This window comes from Artibeus jamaicensis, unplaced genomic scaffold (assembly GCF_021234435.1).
Source record: "Artibeus jamaicensis isolate MK-2021 breed Jamaican fruit bat unplaced genomic scaffold, CSHL_Jam_final contig_1128, whole genome shotgun sequence".
Taxonomy (NCBI): domain Eukaryota; kingdom Metazoa; phylum Chordata; class Mammalia; order Chiroptera; family Phyllostomidae; genus Artibeus; species Artibeus jamaicensis.
In genome coordinates this window covers 2,582,229-2,601,060 of record NW_026521220.1, presented here as the reverse complement: position 1 = coordinate 2,601,060, position 18,832 = coordinate 2,582,229, and the positions used below count along the sequence as shown (strand labels likewise).

General features: G+C 51.9%; 2 protein-coding genes across 6 annotated transcripts in view; both read left to right on the top strand.

The window, feature by feature from the left end:
• The first annotated feature begins 11,763 nt into the window (after positions 1-11,763).
• Positions 11,764-16,231, top strand: RTL10 (retrotransposon Gag like 10). Its single transcript, XM_053664873.1, is given in 5 exon segments — positions 11,764-11,853; positions 13,890-14,295; positions 14,298-14,337; positions 14,340-15,046; positions 15,048-16,231. Coding segments are annotated over 4 exon segments (1,143 nt in total). The 5' UTR covers positions 11,764-11,853; positions 13,890-14,133; the 3' UTR covers positions 15,282-16,231.
• GNB1L (G protein subunit beta 1 like) overlaps positions 11,766-18,832 on the top strand; it is a 65,168-nt gene continuing 58,101 nt past the window's right edge. For all 5 annotated transcript variants that reach the window (XR_008391532.1, XR_008391531.1, XR_008391533.1 and 2 more), the window contains exon 1: positions 11,766-11,853. The gene's annotated coding sequence lies outside the window, so the exon portion shown is untranslated. The remainder of the gene's footprint in view (positions 11,854-18,832) is intronic.

Sequence of the window (18,832 nt, the reverse complement as noted above, 5' to 3'; positions counted from 1 at the left end):
AGGGGCTTACTGATACAGCTTCTGCCTCAGGGCAAAAGAGGAACCTGAAATGCCCTTGTTGCTTTTTGTGATGATGGAAATGATTCTGCCCAGGTGGGAGCCCTCAGCACACGCTGGGCATGGTGCGGTGATGAGGGTCAGTCGTGCCCATCACCGGCAGCCAGAGTGCCATCCACAGGTGCCTCCCCCCACAACCCCTAGCGGTTTTTGCACACACCTTCCCCCAGCACGGATCTTGCTCCAGCATACCTGCTGTGTCCGCAGCGCCCACCTCCGTGCTGGGTCTGGCTTGTGCTGTCGCCCAGGAGAGAACAAAGCATCCAAGGTGCTGGGACCCCCCAGCCAACCTGTCTGGCCCTGCGGGTGCTCGGAACAGCTTTTAGGGCTTGCTGCCCGCGTGGCCTTGAAGCTCTATAGCACCCATCCTGGAGACCCCAGGCCTGCTGGTTCCCCTGCATGGGGGCTCACAGCCTTCCAGTAAATGGTGGGCAGGGGCCTAGCCCAGTTCGCAAGCAGGGGGTGCTCCAGGTGGAGGCCTGCCACAAAGGGCCCGGCCTTGGTGACTGCCACCACCCGGGCCACCTTTCTGCCATGTGCCAGGTCAGTATGCAATTGCCAGCTATGGAGCCTAGTAACCTGGACATCCCACATGTACCCACCACTCCAAGGGGCACGGAAACCTGATTCCAGGGCCCCTGGCCCGGCAGGGTGTTCTGACAGTCGCTTCACTCAGAACAGGGCCCACTGTACCCATGAGTCTCCTGTCTGAACACGAGCGTGGGTGGCAGGACAAAGCACCGGGCTGCAGTGTTCTTTCTCCGGCCTGCTGCTCCCGGCTCACTGCATGGCCTGAGGCCCCCTCTAGGCCCACCCATGCCCTGTGCCCTCCTCCCAGGGGCTGAGGGAGGGGCCGGAGCCCCACAGGCCAGGTGCTCTCTACCTAGCCCAAGGGCCGCCTTCCCGCCGCCTTTGCATGTTTTTATGGTGCAATGAAAATATGATTTTAATTCCTTAGATTGTTTTGTATAACCTACAATTACGCCCGGCGACGTCTTGCACTCTGCTTATGGCTCAGATTGCGCAACAACGTGGGAGGGAGAGGGGCCGCTGCTCGGGGGCCACACTATCCCCTCCCCCCTCCCCCTTGGCTGGCCGCCACTCCTCTTCCTTTCCCAGGCCCTAAGGGAGGCAGGCACACAGAGGAGGGGTGGCAAGCAGTCACTGAGGGCTAGACTGGGGACAAAATAGGCAAGGGAGGGTGGTCCTTGCCAAAGGAGAGGATCCAGGACTGACAGCTGGAGGTGCAGAGGGGGCACCGGCTCACAGAAGGTGGCCAAGGTGCCCAGGCTGCGCTCCTCCTCCAAACCCTCTGCAGGCCACTGGCGTCTTCCCACAGCCCTGCTGAGACCCCCAGCTTTTCTCAGAAACAGCGGGGAACACCCGCCCCCATGCATGCTTCAGCCATGCTTTCATGCGGTAGGGAGGCCTGACTTAGGAAGTGACCACTGAGCTGGGCCAGGGGCCCGTGCCGGCAGAGCTGTCCCCGGAGAAACAGGTCTAGGTCAGGTGGTTCCTGTGGTTCCGGTCGTCTCTGTCTGGGGCTTCAGGTTTGCGCTTGCCCCTGAGGACCCTGGGGTGGCTTGTCCCACAGTGTCTTGGCCACACGAAGCAGCTTGGTGGCAGAGGCAGTGCCCTAGGGCCCGGCCCACTGCCCAGCCCGATGCAGGCCTGAGCCCCTCACCTACTGCTCACTGCTGGGTGCAGAGCTGGGGAGCTGCCGCAGTGCAAGTGACCCAGGACCCTGCAAGAGGGCACTCTGAGTTGGCCAGTTAGTGTGCTCCTCAGGGCCTGTGCCATCTTGAGACCCATGGCTTCCAGGCCACCTCACTGAGCCCTCTGGACCCTGTTCACTCTCCAGGTGAACAGGGGGCTCCGTGCATGGCCTCGCTCACGGCACTTACTGGAAGTGCACACATTGGCATCGGGCTCTTGTGAGTACAGCAGGGTCCAGGTCAGGGTGCCCAGGGCTGGGCCACCAGGAGCCACTCCTACCTCCCTGAGTTGCTCACAGCTGGGTAAGCCTCCCAGATGCCCTCTGGGAGCCACTTCCCCTCCCTCCCAATCCCAGGGGTCCCCACCAGGCAGAGACGGGGCTGAGTGACTACAAGAGTGACGCCCCAGGGAGGGGGCAGGGTACACAGGGGTTTGGACTGGTTTTGTAGGTGCTGCTGCTTCTTCCACATGCACTTGATCATGGGATGGCCAGGGCCATGTCCTTCAGACCTGGGTGTGATGCCCGGGACAAGGCAGCCCAGTGTCCTCCCCTGCAGGCCTGCTCCAAGCAGGCCCGATCTGCTGCCTACTCTGCCCTGTCCCCACTCCTCCTCCCCACCACCTCCCCAGCTTCCAGAAGTCTCTCAGATTTCTGGTGCTGTCACTGAGGGCTCCAGGAGCCCTGTACATCCTGGTCCCTGGCCAAGCACCTGTGCCTGCAAGGGCAGCAAAGAGGCCATGGAGTGGGCCTCATGGGGCCCAGCAAAGCATCTTAGAGCTGAGCTCACCTAATCCCAGCCCCAGCGTGCTATGGTGCTCGGGTTTCCTTAATCCCGAAACCCAAACCAGGGCCCAGCAGCCTTCCCAGCACCACGTGAAGGGGCAGCAAGGAGACCCCCACCGTGCGCCTGCTGTGTTTAGAGCTGACCCCCACCAGGATGGGACAGGGAGGTGGGCACCCACAGGGTGAAGAGCCAACCCTGACGAGCCTGGTGAGCTCAGGAAACAGCTGAGCCCTCGGCTGCCTGGCTGGTCCAGGCAGAAAATTCAAAGCTGGTGGTGACAGCAGAAATAATGGGCAAGGCAGGCCCACCTCAGGCCTGCTGGGGCAAGGCAGGCCCACCTCAATCCCAGCCTCTAGGGTTTCATGGGACAGTGATCTGGCCATGAAATTAAGCTTTTTTTCCCCTAATAAAATCGGGATTTTTTGGCTTATAACTGATGATCAAATAACACCAAGTGCTTGGGAATAAAGTGGAATCATAAACAAGAGACCGTGTGACCTTGTTATGTAACAGCTGGGGGTCAGGAGCCAGCTGGGCCCAGCTCCCTCCCCTGACCACTGACCACTGACTCAGCCACAGCTCCCAGGGGACTGGGCACCAGGCACACGTATGTGAACAACCTAGCACAGGGCACCCCATAGGCTCCCCCTTTATAGTTCTGTTAGTGAGGCTTGCAGGCCGTGTCTGGTGAGAACAGTTGATGGCACCTTGTGGTCTTTGGCATCTTTGAAGAATTTTCATACCCCAAATTTCCCTCGAGCAGATGTAATTAGCTCTTGAACCACCAGGGTCAAGCTAGGAGACAGAATGTGAGGAGATCAGAGCAACATCTGAATGTATTGGGGCGGGTCCCCACTTGATGAATGAGAAAACCTGTGCTCAGACTCCCCGGAAGTCCCCGTGAGTCCCAGTGTTTTAGCCACACTGCCACCTTGTCCCCCCGTGGCCTCTGCGCCAGGGCTGTGGAAGAAGGCGGGTGGGAGGTGAGACCTCCATAGCAGCTTCAATGGCTCATTGTTCAGCCTGTGGTGGCTGCAATTGGCCTGGGTGATGATAGTAATAAAGCCCTAACAATTAACAGAGGCTGGGTTTCCATAGCTTAAGGCGTGTTTGATTTTCAAAGTCTTTGGGAGGGGAGAAGGTGTATAAATGGAGTATGTTGTTCACATCAGCCCACTCTGCAAGTCGGAGTTCCATCCAGAGCCTTACGTCTCCCCAAAGGTGGGTTACCTATCAGCTCGCTGGTGCCCGAGCATGTCAGGGCGGGAAGCTGCCCCAGGAGGCCCAGGCACAGCCTGAATGAGTGTTGCCTTGACCAGCTCAGACAAGCTCTGACTCCCATCCCCCACCCCCGACTGAGGGCTGCTGGGGGGCCTGCTGCCTCAGTGAGTGGGGATGCTCCTCTCCCTCCTGCCATGTACCCCCCCCCCCACAGCACATCGATGGCCCTCAGCCTGTGTCCATGCTGTTCCTTCGGCCCAGAGCGGTGCACCCGCCCTCTGCCCGTCTAACTCCCTCTCTTTAGATTTGGTGCCGAGCTCCCCATCCAGGAAGCTTCCCTGACTCCTGGCAAGGGGACAGCTTAGGGCTGCCACGGAATACTGGTTCTTTATCACCATCTTTTCCTCTTTTGCCCTGAAGGAGCCTTTTTCTCACATCTTTGTCCCCCGCATGTGACTGGTGCTCAGAGAACGGCTGTCCAACGAACGTCGGTGTGAAGTCTTTATGTGACGTTTCCTATTCTGAAATGTCCACAGTGCCCTGCTCTGCAAGATCTGAGAGCGTGTGCTCCACACACTGGACGTCCGTGGAAAGGGGGCGTGGCTTAGAACCTGACCTGACTTCCCTCAGCTTCCCTCCCCGCAGTGCTGACGCGCCAGGACCACACTAGGAGGGCACGACAGCAGGTCCCACCAGGCACTGGTGTCCTGACCACAGGCAGGCACAACTGGATGGAGGCTTGTAAGGCAAACGGGTTGGAGGGGCTGGTCCAGGCACTGACTGAGCAGGTTGGAGAGGGCTAACTTTTCCACACATAGGAGTGACCAACTCCAGACAAAATAGAAAAGATAACTCTTTGAAAGCACTGAAGATCACCCCCAACGCAGCCAGAAACTGGAGGGAATCTCACCACTGGAAGAAGAGAAATGCCCTGAGATCCTTGTTTATACTGCTTTTACCCTGAGGGCCTGCTTGAGGGCATGGCACAGGTGACGGCGGGTGAGAAGCTGCAGCCCTGTGGGCTCAAGGTGCCAGGGAACAGAGTTCGGGTCAGCCAGAGCATCTGGAAATGGAGGGGGACATCCTTGAACCTGCACATTAACTCCCCTCAAGCCCTTGGTAGACTGCTGAACTGCACACGCATGACCAAGATTCAACAAGGTGGGGGATAACGGCTGCACGGAGACCCAGCTCTCACCTACCACGGGGGAGAACAGGGCTTGGGCCACACTGCAGGGGCTGTGTACGTACTGTGGGCTCTCCACTGGAACCACAGAAAGTCCGCGCTGTAGGAGAGGAAACTGTGTCCCGGGACTAAAGGGTTTGCATTAGGACTAAAGGCAAAACTGCAAGAGACCCACCCTAGCAAACATAAAACCAATCGAACTCTTGAAATCCAAAGATTAGAGACAACCTCGAAAGCAGCCAGAGAAATGAGAACACATTACATATGTCTGCCTTCGCATTAGAAAAAAAAAATGTAGATCAGAAGCAATGAAACAAAATTTAGGTGCAGAAAAGAAAAGCCAACCTAGAAATGGATGTACAGTAAGAATATTTTTCAGTGAGGGAGAAAGGAAAACATTTTTGGATAAATGACAGCCGAGGTAATTCCTCTTCAGAAGGCTCTCACTGTAAGAGCTGTGACGGGAAATTCGCCAGGCTGCAGGGAAATCACACCCGGTTTGAACACCGAGGCTGATGACCAAGAGCAATGAAGAAAACCAGAAATGGCGAAAATGCAGGTAAATTTAAAAGACTATGTTTCCCCTCTCTTATTTTCTTTAAAAGCACTAATTACTTAAAGTAAGATTCAGAACCATGTACAATGGGGTTTGTGTGGATAAAGAACAGATGCCAACAGCAAAAAGACGGCTGCAAAAGGAATCATACGGTTGCAGGGTCTTACAGTCAGTGTGAGGTGGTACCATGTTGATTCTAAGTAGGTTACAGTCAACTAAACATGTGTGTTTTGACTCCTGGAGCAACCACTAAATATAACACAAAGAGGTGCAGCTAAAAGCCAATAGAGGAATTAAAATGAAATACTAAATGAATTGATATAACCAAAAGAGGAAACAAAAAGAGTCACAGAAAAGAAAAAAGGAGAAAGAAAGGAAGGAAGGGAGAAAGGGAGGGAGAGATATGATAAAATGACCGATATTGCAGATAGAAGAGGTAACACTGTTACAGATGCTAATAGGCATTAAAAAGATAAGGCAACATTATGAACACAATTTGATATGTGTAACAAGTTAGGCATGGACACATTACTTTCACAAGAAGTAGAAAATATGAATAACTTTTTATCTATTAAAGGAATTACATTCTTTATTAAAAGTATCCCCCAAAAAAACCTCCAGGCCCAGACGGTTTCACTGATGAATTTTAGCAAACATTTAAGGAAGCAAACGTATAGACCTGTAGACAACATAACGCCGACCTACAGCAATTATTTCCGAATGTACAGGAGGAAAAAACACTTCCCAAGTCAGTCTATAAGGCCAGTATTGCCCTGATATAAACCAGACAAAGACATTACAGGAAAAGAAAATAACAAGCCAGTATCCCCTAAGTATGTAGATCAAGGTCCTTAGCAAAATATGAGTGCTTGAACGTAGCACTACATGCAAAGAGCTCGTTATGGCCAAGTGGGGTTTATCCCAGGAATGCAAGTGATTTTCCATTCAACGCCCAGTCCTTGTCATTTGTCACATTAACAGAATGAAAAAAAAAATACTGTGATCATAACAAAGATGGAGCAAAATCATCTGACCAAATCCAACATCCATTTATGAAAAAACAAAACTAGGACTTCTGCAAACTAGAACTCAAAAGAAACTCCCTCAACCCGATAAAAAAGGCATCTATGAAAAGCACTGACAGCTAATGGCAGACTTAATAGTGAGAGATCAAACATTCTCCTTCTAAGATTAGGAAGAGGTCAAGGATGTCCACTCCTACCACATTCACTGAACTTGATCATTGAAAGTCCTGGCCATTGCAATAGGCCAATTAAAAAATCATATATGTATGTATGCACACTCTACATAGAGATATACAAATATCATATACATAAAAGAAAGAAGGATACTTGTCTTTATTTGTAGATGACATGGTTGTGTACATAGAAAATCCTAAGGAATCATAGATTTATAAACAACTACTAGAACTATTAAGTGAATTTGGCAAGAGCATAGTATAAAATGTGAATTCTATTTTTACACAGTGGCAAAGAACAACTAGAAAATAAATTTTTTTATATTACTTATAATAGTATCTATACCTCTAAAATGTTGAGAGATAAATTTAAGAAAATCCTTGCAAATCTATGCACTGAAAACTATAACACTTCCTGAAATTAACAAATACCTAAGAAAATGAAGAGATAGAATCTGTTCATGGATTGGAAGATTTGATATTGTTGAGCTGTTTTACAAGGGCAATAGTTCCATTGATAAGGACTCTACTCTCATGACATACCCATCTCTGAAAGCCCCACCTCCTAATGTCATCACACACATGGGGGAGCAGGGGACAGTGAGGATGTCAACATATGGGTGGGGTGGGCGGCACAAACATTCACTCCATAACAGGGCTGAAGCACAGGAACCCCAGGGACACCAGGCTCAGGTGCCCAGCCCACTGGCTAGGTGGGAAGGGTCTCTGAAGCACCCATACCAATTGCGTGGGGCACAGCCCACCAGCAGGGCAGGAAAGAGACCCCTTTCTGGAAAATGACACTGGAACCTCTGAGAAGGCACCAAAAGGTTCAAATTTCTGTTAGAACAAGAAGAGGCTCGATGAGCAGAGAGATTCTGCCTCTCTGTTCTGGGCTGTGAATGTCTACCAGCTCACTCCAGGGAGGGGCTATGATAAAGGTCCAAGGGCAAGAAGCACAGGTAGGCTTGAGAGGCTGAAGGCCTTGTGCAGCGGTTCAGCTCTCTCAGCAGCTGCATGTCCCTGCTTTTTGGCTGCCCCCTTGCCCCCCGTCTCTGGGGAGCCACACTGCTGACATCAATCCCAAACACTTCAGAACCAAAGTCCTTGCTCCAATCTCCCCTGCCTGACCACTGCCTCTGGGCCTCCCAATTCCAACCCGCACATGTGGCACCTAAGACAAATGGGAGCACTCCCAAAGGAGGGGCTGAAAGCTGGGTAGGAATTCTCAAGTTTACCGTTGCTCAGGCAAGTCCTAGCTTTCCCATCTGGGAAACGAGCTGACTCCTGCCTCATTGTTGGGTGAGAAGCCTGAGATCGCACGCTGTGCTCTTGATGGGCTCTCAGCAAAGTTAGAGTGTCCCACTACGTGGATTGAAATAGAGATTCCAACAAAAACCTTTGCATTCATCATCAAACCATACACAAAAAGCAGCACTGGACCCTCCTCCCCAGGATCCAGCTCACAGGAAAGTTAAAACCATTTAAAATATATACATATCAAAATCAATGTAATATAGCATATCCATAGAAAGAAAGGGAAGACCCATGTGATTGTGGCAATTGATACAGAAAAAAAAAGCATTTGATAAAATTCAATATTTTTTCATAGTAAAATAATAAACTAGGAATAGAAGGACACTTCCTCAATAGGATAAAGGTCATATGTAAAAAACCTACAGCTAAATCATGCTCAACAGTGAAACACTGGAAGCTCTTCCTGTTCTTACTACTTCTAGCCAACTTAGTGCTAGAAATCCTAGCCAGAGCAGTAAGACAAGAAAAAGAAAGAAAGGCATTCAAATTGAAAAGGAAGAAGTAAAAGTATTTGTTTGCAGATGATATGACCTTCTACTTTGAAAACTTGAAAGATTTCACAAAAACACTGCTAGAAGTAATAAATACATTAAGCGAAGTTTCAGGATACAAAATCAACACACAAAACTCAGCATGTCTCCATACACTGACAATGAACAATTCAAAAAGGAAATTAAGAAAGGAATTCCATTTACAATAACATCGAAGAGAATAAAATATATAGATATAAACTTAACCACAGAAGAAAAGATGTGTACACTAAAAACTGCAAAAAAAATCACTGAAAGAAATGAAAGAAGTCCTAAATAAATGGAAAGTCATCCTATACTCATGGACTGGAAGACAATATTATGACAATATTCATATACACAAAGTAATGTACAGATTAAATGCAATCACTATCAAAGTCCCAATAGGTTTTTTTTTTCTGAAATAGAAAAACCCATTCTAATATTCATGTAGAATCTCAAGGGACCTCAACAACCAAAATAATCTTTTTCTAAAGAAAGACTGTATTTATTTTATTTTTTTAGAGAGAGGGGAAGGGAGGGAGAAAGAGAGGGGGAGAAGCATTAATATGTGGTTGCCTCTCACATGCCCCCAACTGGGGACCCAGCTGGCAACTCAGTCATGTGCTCTAACTGGGAAACAACCAGAGACCTTTCCATTCCCAAGGAGATGCTCATTCCACTAAGCCACACCAGCCAGGGCCCAAAACAATCTTTAAAAAACCCAAAAATGAAGATGGAAGACTCACACCTCCTGATTTCAAACCTTATTATGAAGGTGCAGTAACCACGTATGTCTGACATAAAGGTAGACGTACAGATCAATCGATTGAAATAGAGATTCCAACAAAAACCTTTGCATTCATCATCAACTGAGTTTTTAAAAGATTTTATTTATTTATTTTTAGAGAGAGAGGAAGGGAAGGAGAGAAGGAAACATCAGTTGGTTGCCTCTCATATGCACTCCAACCACAGGGACCGAACCAGCAGCCCAGGCATGTGTCCTGACTGGGAACTGAACCAGCAAGCTTTTGCTCTGTGCAACTGTCGACATCCGAACAACAGAGTGACACATGTCCACTAACAGATAAATGGATAAACAAAATGTGGAATGTACATATAATGGAATATTATTCAGCCTTAAAAAAGAAACAAAATTCTGATAGATGGCCCCAACACACATGAACCTTTAAAACACTAAGCGAAATGACAAGGTGTGCTTCTACTTACAAAAAGTACCTAGAATAGGCAAGGTAATATACACTAAGTAGAACAGAGGTTACTAGGGGCTGGGGGAAGGGTGGTGGTGAGGAGTTGGTGTTTCACGGGGACAGTGTCTGTCTGGGTGGATGAAGAGTGTTGGAGCTGGACAGTGGTGAAAGGCTGAACCACTATGGAATGTAATTAGTGCCACCAAACTGTGAACCTACAAATAGTTAAAATGACACATTTTATGTATGTATATTTTAGCACAATTAAAATATATATGCTCATATACCTAGATGGCCTGAATTAAAAACAAAACAAAACAATTTGGACCAAAAAAGTCTTTTTCTGATGGCCTGGCCCAGCTGAATGAAGTCTTTTGCACAAAACTGCTGGTGGACCCTGAGTTGGCCTTTGCTGCCTATTGACTGAGGTAAGCCAAATTGTCGGGAACTCCCCCTGTTCTTTGAGGCAGGAAGTTTAAATTATCAGGTCAATTAGGAAAGATACAACCGAAAAATACAAGTTTCATTCACGCTTCAAGGAGGTGTTTCCTGGCCGGGTGCCACTTTTATTATTTTTGGCGGAGGCCGCTGAAAGCCCCACAGACTCAGTGAAGGTACAATGTGATCTTTGATTTGTGTTTCAAAGATCAAAGAAAGTGAGTTTGGGTGTAAATGCAGATAACATTTCAGAGCTCCTTTCATGAAAGGAGTCACTAGACCAGGGCAGAAAGGGAGCTGGTGTGTTATGTGTGCATTCGCCTTGGGAAAGATCATTTTCCAGTAAATTCGGCTGTCCATGGCCCCAGTACCTCCTGGCCTGCATCCAAGTCCTTGGCCAGGGATATTAGGACCTTGAGCTGGGGGCTGGTACCTTCCCCCACCTCCTGCCTAAGCCTGGAGAGGTCCAGAGGTCCGAGGGAGGCTCCGGGCCATGCAGGCGAGGAGCCCCCAACCTCATCCTCCAAGGGCTTTTCCAGCATCTCTGGGTACTGACTGGCACTCCACTCCTGGGCAGCAGGCTTGGCCTTTGCAGCCTACCCTCACTGTCCTCTCTGGGTCCAGTCTCGGCGCAGGTAGAAGGAAACCCATCAACGATAAGAAACCCATGGTCCTGCCTGTCAGAACCCAGGTGGAAGGTCCTTGGGGAAACCGCTGCCTGGCCCTCTCGCTCTGCGCTGGAAATGGGTATGTAGAACCAGGCTCTTGGAACATGGAGTAGAGAAACCGGGTGGTGAGAGAAACTTGACAAAAGACAGCCGCGGTCCCTCCATGCCCAAATCCTTCTTAATGCCCGCAGCACCCAGCTGCAGTCGCACCAACCCCCCGCAGCTCTGCGGGAGCCAGGTGGATGCTGTGGCCCCTCCCACTAGCTAGTCAGAGATCACACACGTCGTACTCCCCGCCCGCTCCCCTGCATAGCTCCGCCTACTCCGTCCTCTCCCCTGTGCTCACGTGGCACTTGGCGCTGCGCAGTGCAGAGAGCGATCCCATGACCCCTCGCGCTACGCTGCCGCGCTGGCGGGACCAGGGAGCGTCGGAGCCGCACTGGTCCTAGGCGCACAGCGCAGGCGCAGCCAGGTTGGGAGAGCAGCTTGTGGTGGGCCCGGAGCCAGTGCGGGGACGTCCTGGGAGACCACGCACCACGCGCACGCAAGGGGGTGTGGCTGCACGACGCAGTGGAACGCTGAGCTCCTCTCCGCACGCACAGAGTTGGAATTGCTATCTTCGGCTGGAGGGTCATTGGGGCGGTGAGCACCCCCGGGCGAGCGGCAGTGGGATCCCTCCAGTCCCGTCCCTTCCCAAATCCCTTTCTGCCGAGACGTGCTCGGAGCCCTCGGACTGGGTTGCCGCTCTCCTGGCTAGTGGGCCTCAGTTTATCAGTCCACGCCGGAGGCTGAGGGGGCGTCTGGAATCATTTTCGGTTGGTTCCCGCCTCTCAGTCCCTAGAAGTAGCGCCCTTTACTCTCCTCACAGCGGTCGATCTTGTTCTCCACTTTGTAGGTGACGCTTGGACTCGCCCTCGGAGGGAAACGCGTCCGCAAGATCTCTGGCTGCAGATTCTAGGGCCCTCTTCGTGGGTGCCTGGCATAGCTGTAGGTGGGTCGCCTTCTTACTGCGGTGGAGCTCGTGAGCTCAAATCCCCAGGGTTTCCTGCAGGGAGGTTGCGGGAGGAGTGGTGCTGTGGTCTGTCCTAAAGTAGACGCATTTGCCATGAGGCTTCAGGCAAGTTATTCTATTCCTGGGGCCTCGGGGTCTCCTCGGAGCAGGGAATCTTCCAGTGTTCCAGGGTGCTGGCTTTAACTTTGCGGAGGCAAGTGCGCGTAAGCCGCGTGTTACCTGCTCCTGATAGAATGCTGTCCGGTCCAGGAGAAAGGCCCAAATTCTTCAGTGTCAGGCAGGATGGGGAGAGAAATGAGAGAGATCAATAGACTGATAGGCATGGGAGAGCCAAAGTTCTCTCATCAGTCAGGTCTAGGCTTGGGAAGGTTCAGGCACGTGCAGGGCTGGCTGTTTGGCCCAGAGTTTTCTTCCTAAGATTGCAGAGGACACAGGAATGCTGATGAGCGGTTACCAGCTAGGGTTCTGAGCAGGGCTGGAGGTCGGGACTGGGAGAAGGGGAGGGCAGAGACCCGGGTAGTGGGTTGGCTCCTGGGCATGGGATGGTCTCTGTGGGCGGCCTGGTGCCTAACTTCAGATTGGTGATAGGAGCTGCAATGTAGTTATTGCTTTTCAGAGCTTGGTGAGGGACTGGACTGAACTCTGAGTATACTGCATTCCTGTGCTTCTCCTTGGGCCACTCCTGCTGGCAGGCCCAAGCATATTTTCCCCTTGTATTAAGATGGAAAGGGCTTTTCACATGGAAGGCTGCCCCTGGGGTAGATGATGTCTCTGAGAGGTTCCGTAATGCTCGGGTGGCAACGGTAGGGGTTGGTGGCTCTGGCAGTGTTGAGTGCTGTAGGCCACCCTGGGAGGTTCTGGACAGAAAGACGCAGAGCTATGCTTTCCTGCAGGAACTCACTCTGGTTAGGGGTAGATAAACACATAGCAAACTGCACACAAAGGTGTGGGCAGGCTGTGGTGCCCCTGGGTCTGAACCGATAATGCACTGGGGAATGAGTGGAGGCATCAGAAAAATTGTACAAGTTGGGGTGAAGCAGAGAGTTCTGTGGATGCCATGAGTGGACCTCCAGGTTGCAGAAAGACTGGGGAGGTGGCTGCTGTTAGGCCAGGCAGGGTGAGAGCCTGTGACGAGGGCCGCTTGCACTGGAAGAGAACCGTGCCTGCTCTTGGTTACAGTCTCCTTTCCCACTTCAGGGCTGTTCGGGCTACTCAGGACTGATGGTCATCACTGTCCAGGCCCTTTGCAGGAGGAGGGTGAGAGAAGATGTAGCCAGTGGGTTTAAACTTGTCAGATGCTGGGCTTTCAACAGGGAAAAAGGTACAGGGAGGTGGTGTTTAGGGTCGGGGTGGCATTGCCTGTAGGCTGTACTCTGAGTGGTAAGGTGAGTCTGGAAGACCTGGGCTTCTGTCACATACATAGGTAGCATCTACTGTGCTCCTGATGCTGTGATATAAAAGAATCTTATGTCCGTCTATGTCATAAGTTAGTGTTTGGGGCAGCTAGAAAACTCTTCCTAAGCAGACGGTGTAGTGCATAATTGGCGTGGTGAAGTTGATGGTTAAGTGGTCTCTAGAGCCAGGTTCAGCTGCCTCTGCCACTTACTGGTTGGTGTGTGGCTGCAGACAAGTGACTTCACTCACCACTCTGCCTTGGGGACCATTATTATGGTACCAACCTTATGAGAGGGTGTTTGGTGTGGATACAGCACTCAGTAAAAGGTTACTACTGTCATTCTCCTGAAATTCCCAGATAGCCTGGCTGCTCAAGGGAGTCCAGGGGGTTCCGATCTGGCCCCCTTTCCTTCTCCTGGTACTGACAGCATCTGCCATCACACCTTGTCCTTGAAATGTCACAGGTGGCATTTGCCTGCCTTCTTGGACCTGCCAGGCCCTCCTGCCATTCAGAGATCCTTGCGGGTTAACTAGGGTTTGCCTGCTTGTTGCCTCCTCTTGCAGCCCGATGGTGATGGTTGGGCCTGGTCTCCGCTTTTCCCCACCTTGTTTTTGGACAGATTGCCCTGGATGGCGACCTGCATCTGACAGTCCCATCAGCTCTTCTCAGCTGTCCTGAGGCCGCAGCTGTCAGCTCCCCTGACCTTCAGCACTTGCCTGGACCACCTGGGGTTTTCCGCGCCCCTCTCCAGCCCATCTCTGTCCTCTTGTGTCCTAAGCATCGCTTCTGACCACCCTCCCCTCCCATGCCATCTCCTCCTCCCTTTTCCCCTTCTTTGTAGTAGTTGGTGCAGCATTCCCAGCATGCTTCGTGGCTGGCGCGGGTGGCAGGGTCCTCTACATCCCATCTGAGCTGCAGCCAATTATGCCAGTGCACACCCTTGGCGGGAGATTGACTGGGCCTCTCCTGGGGCTGCATATGCCCCCCTAGTGGACCCCTGGATTGAACAGCCCTGCTGTGGGGACCCTGTGTGTGTGTGCGCACAACCATGGAGCAGAAGAGCACAGTGATGGTGAGGCCACAGAAAGGGGTCTCCTTGCTGTGCACATGCCTAGCCCATGACCCCTCAGGGTAGACTTCCACTGGGTGCCAGGCTCAGACCCAGGCACCTTTGATGGCTCCCCATTGCTGCTGGACCGCTTTTTGGCTCAGCTCAGTGATTACATGTCTTCCCGCTTCGAGTACTACCAGGACAACCTCAGCCATGTCTGTGAGGTCCTCGGGCACCTGACAGGCTGAGCTCGGGCATGGACAGCCCCCTACCTTGACAGGGACCTACCCCTGCCTGATGATTATGAGCGCTTTTGCCAGGATCTCAAGAGGGTCATTCAGGACCCAAACAGTTTTGCTGAGTACCATGCTGCAGTGCCCTGCTCCTTTCCTCCCACCTCGAGCCAGCCTCCAGTGGCCCCACAGCTGCCCGTGGTGAAGTAGTGCTTAGCTAGGTTCTCAGACACCCTGGCACTCAACATGGGCTCTACCCCCAGGCCTGTCCCAGCCACTCTGGCCATACCTGCTGTTCCTAGTTCTGACTCTGCATTCAGAAATGCTCTGCCTGAGCAGCAGCTGGCCAAGGAAAGCAGCCCTGGGCCCGTTGAGCCTCCTGCCTTGTCCACTTCTGCCTGGAGCACCAAACCTGGTCTGGTGGGGCCAGCCTCCTCCCAGTCAAGGGAGGGGGCACCCAAATCTGTCCTTGTACTTCCAGAATCTGCTAACCCCCCCTGCCCTGAAACTAGATCTAGCTCTCCCAGTGAGTCCAGAACCCCAGAAGACAGAGGAGGAGGTTTCTGAGGAAGAGGGAGACCAGGAGGCATCTTTAGGTGACCCACAGGGCGCAGTGGAGACCCCAGGAGAGCCGCCATTTTCTCCTGCTCTCTATCCTGCACCCTGGATTCTAAACAGGGTTCAGGCAGCTGCAGCAGTGGCCCTCATGGTGAAGTGGCCTGTGTAGTAGCCAAGGAGCTCCACAGCCTCCTATCAGGATGAAGTGGCATTGCCAGGTGACTTCAGACATAGTGCTGCCATGTGTTACGCTGTCCACTTGCCCCCTTGCCAAGCAGGAGGTGCACCTGTTTGGACTCTGCCTTGTCTGACTATAAACAACCCCCTCGCCCACCACAGAACATTGGCCTCTGCCCTGTACTCATTCTGTGACTTCCCTGGTGGCCCAGAGGCTACTCTGTGCTAAGCTCGGTAGCATCCCCATAGCGGCCCTGGGAGGGCCGTCTCTCCAGGGCTTGCTCCTTCTACTTGGGCAGAGTTCTGTAGGTCGGTCCCCATCAGACATCTGCACTGTCTTTGTAAGCCCTACCTGCCCAAGTAGACACAAACTACCACCCTCCCTCAAATCCTGGCTGCAACTGGACTGGGTCTGTCATGCCAGCCCAGTTTGGATCTGGTCCCTGGGTGGTCTTTGCTTTGACCCCTTGCCCCACAATCTGCTTTCTGTGGCCTGCCCTCTGGGCAGGAATTGAAGGAAGGTTGCTTGGAGGAAGTGGCCACTCATCGTTGAGTGTGAGTCGGATGGTGTCGGTGGAGGAAGATGCTTCTCTGTGGGTTTGTCAGCAGCCCTGGTCAGCTGGGAAGGCTCAGTGCAGGAAGGGGAGATGCAGGCCACCTTTTAATCTCAAATGCATTCCAGGCATTTTCTCCCTCTGTATGTTAACATTCTAGTCACCTGGCTTTCTTGGATTTTTCTTTCAGTGCCTTTACCCCTGCTGCCCTCCCACTGTTCAACAGCCCCTGTTTTCTTGCCCACTCTTAAACATTGCTTATTCAGCACCTAATTCCCCACACAACTTGTACCTTGGGGTTAACTGTGAGCCTTTAGGGCAGGGGCTCCATCTTAGCTTGTGCCCCTGGTACACAGCCAGTGCTCATTAAATGTGCATTGGATCAGTAGCTGAGCCTGCGGTGTGGTGACTGCTGACAAGCAGAGTCCGTTCCACTGGCAGCAACACTGGGCCCATTCAGTCGGGAACACAGAGGGTAGGCCCCAGCCGCAAACACGCCAGATCAGTGTCGCATGTGTGGCTGGGAGCTTTGAGGATGGAAGGGTCTGGTTGATGAGTTGCACTGACTGGGTGGGAACAGGAGGCTTGACAGGTGGAGTGTGGCCTTGAGAACTGACTTCTGAGAGGGGAGATAAAGTGAGGAGCAGGCGGCAGGGAGCTGGAGGACCCCGGGGGCCAGAGGACTGGAATGAAGAAAGACCCGTTTGGTACAAGGGTGGGTTAGCGAGAGCTGAGCCGGGGAGCTCCCTCCAGCCAGACGGAGCGGAGGGCTGGTGCACTGTACCTACGCGGAGGAGTGGTTAGGCGGGAACGGCAAGCCCCTTCCAGTTTTATAGTTGTGCAAACAAAACGAGAGAACACCTTCCTGGAAAGTAGGAGGAAGAAATAAGTGGAAATGGGAGCTGCAACTAAAACTAGTTATTTTAGGAAACATTGTAATAAGCAAACATACAGCAAAAAAAGTTAAGTACATTGTTGGGGTTATTTTATTTAGTAACTATGACTTTAGAAGGCCCTGGGTTCAGAGGGTTTTATGTGTGTATTTTAAGGCACAGATACCTTGTTAGTAAACCAGTTGCAAACCCTGGAAATAGGTGGGAAGCTGATACAACCCTAAAAGGAAACAAGCAAGCTGACAAAAGCAATTGCATGTGGTCTGATTCTGCTCAGATGTGGAGAATCCCTGAACGTCCCAGCCAGCCCCAGCCACAGTGCTCCTGTGAGGGGTGGCACTACTGCCCCTCCGTGCTGTTGCCCAGGTCCGACTGCTCCCACTGACCCCCGCCAGCTTCGGCCTGCTGCCTGCAGGTCTGGTGTGGTTGGTGATAATCAGAAGGGCCCCTCTTTGAGCTGGCCAAACTGCTCTGGCAGTAGGACCTAGAGGTGCTTTCTGGGACCCATGGCCCAGCTGACACCTCTGTTATGTGGCTGGTTCTGCACAGGCTGTCTTTCCTGTCTCCATTCAGTGGACCCTCAGCTCAGGGTTGTCATTTTCCCTTCCGACCCCCTGTCCCATTGGGGCCCTTCCTCCCTCAGGCCCCAGACAGTTCTTATGGGCTTGGATTATAGTCTGACATACCTCTCCTGAGGGCCTTCCAGGGCAGGCCCAGGGGGACTTGGGGAGAGGCCTGATGACCCTTTTTTTAATTTGGGAAATGGGCCTTAGGGTGGTTGGGCTGCCCTCACGAAAGGAAAGGAGGAGAGGGCAGGGCCTCAGTGGTGTTGGCAGAGTTGCTCGTCCCTAGGTGACATCAGGAGAGGATGGGAGGACTGGGCTAGCCTGCCACACAGGGAATGAGTATGGTGTCGCAAAGTGACAGCTTCCTCTGCCTTTGGGCAGATGCAGTGACCTAGCTGCTTCCCCGCTCTGGGCGAGCAGGCACGTGGCGGGCCCAGCGAGGAGGCCCTCGGAGCACTCGGCTCTCCTGGCTCCCCACACGGGCTGGCAGCCCTGAGGAGCGCGCTGGCGCCTTCCAGATCATGTCTGCCTTTCATGTCCCTTGGAAGTACCCACAGGTTTTATTTATTAAGGATGGGGCACTGTGGGCACTATGGGAGGGCTTTTTAAAGTACCTGTGTCCAAAGAAAATTCTATCACCGGAAGTATTGACGAAAAGGTCCTATGAAATACTGAACATTTTATGAAGCTGCAGTAAAGAAGGTGCCTGGAAATTCGTGCAGATGGATGAACAAAGGAGAATAGAGAACTTTGGAATAAAGCCAACTAAATGAGGAATTTAGTTCATACTAGAGGAGTTTTAAATTAATGGGTGTAAACTGGATTATTCAGTAAAAGCTGAACGACTGGTTAGCCATCTGGGAAATAATATGACTGGACACCTTCCTCACTGTTTATACCAGCCTGTACTCCAGACAAATTAAAGATTTCAACATTTCAAAAAATCATGAAAGTAGTAGGGGTGATTTTTTTCAAGTCTGTGATTCCAGGACTGACTTTAAAAGTGTAGGTACCAGGATTGCTGAGCATGGAGAAGCAGACTTTTTCATGCTGTGGTTGGAGTATTGAATGCGGCTTTCGGTACACGTGACTTCTGAGCACTCGCCTGCATGCTCGTTCCTTGGTAGGTGTGGGCCTTCAGATAATGGACTTGAGCTTGACTACACCTTACCTGTCCAGGTTGGAAGCTGACAGTCCTCCACGTGTCACCTGACCTGTCTGAGCCATTAGAATAGTTTATCCTCATAGGGGCTGGGGGGCTGGGGGAGGGGTTGAGTGAGATAAGGCCCCACAGTGGCCTGAGCCCTAGTGACTGCCCAAGGGCCCAGCAGCACAGGGTGAGGTCAGTGGAGCTGTTGTCTGTTGTATCAGTCAGGATATGCCAAGCTGTGCTGCAGTAACAAATTTCTAGCACTGCAGCCACCCTCATGTCACAGATCAGCTCTGCTCTTTCTAGTCCCATACTGACTGACACATGCCAATCGGAGCCCCACTGGATGTGTTTTTCCATGACCACAGAGGGGAGACACC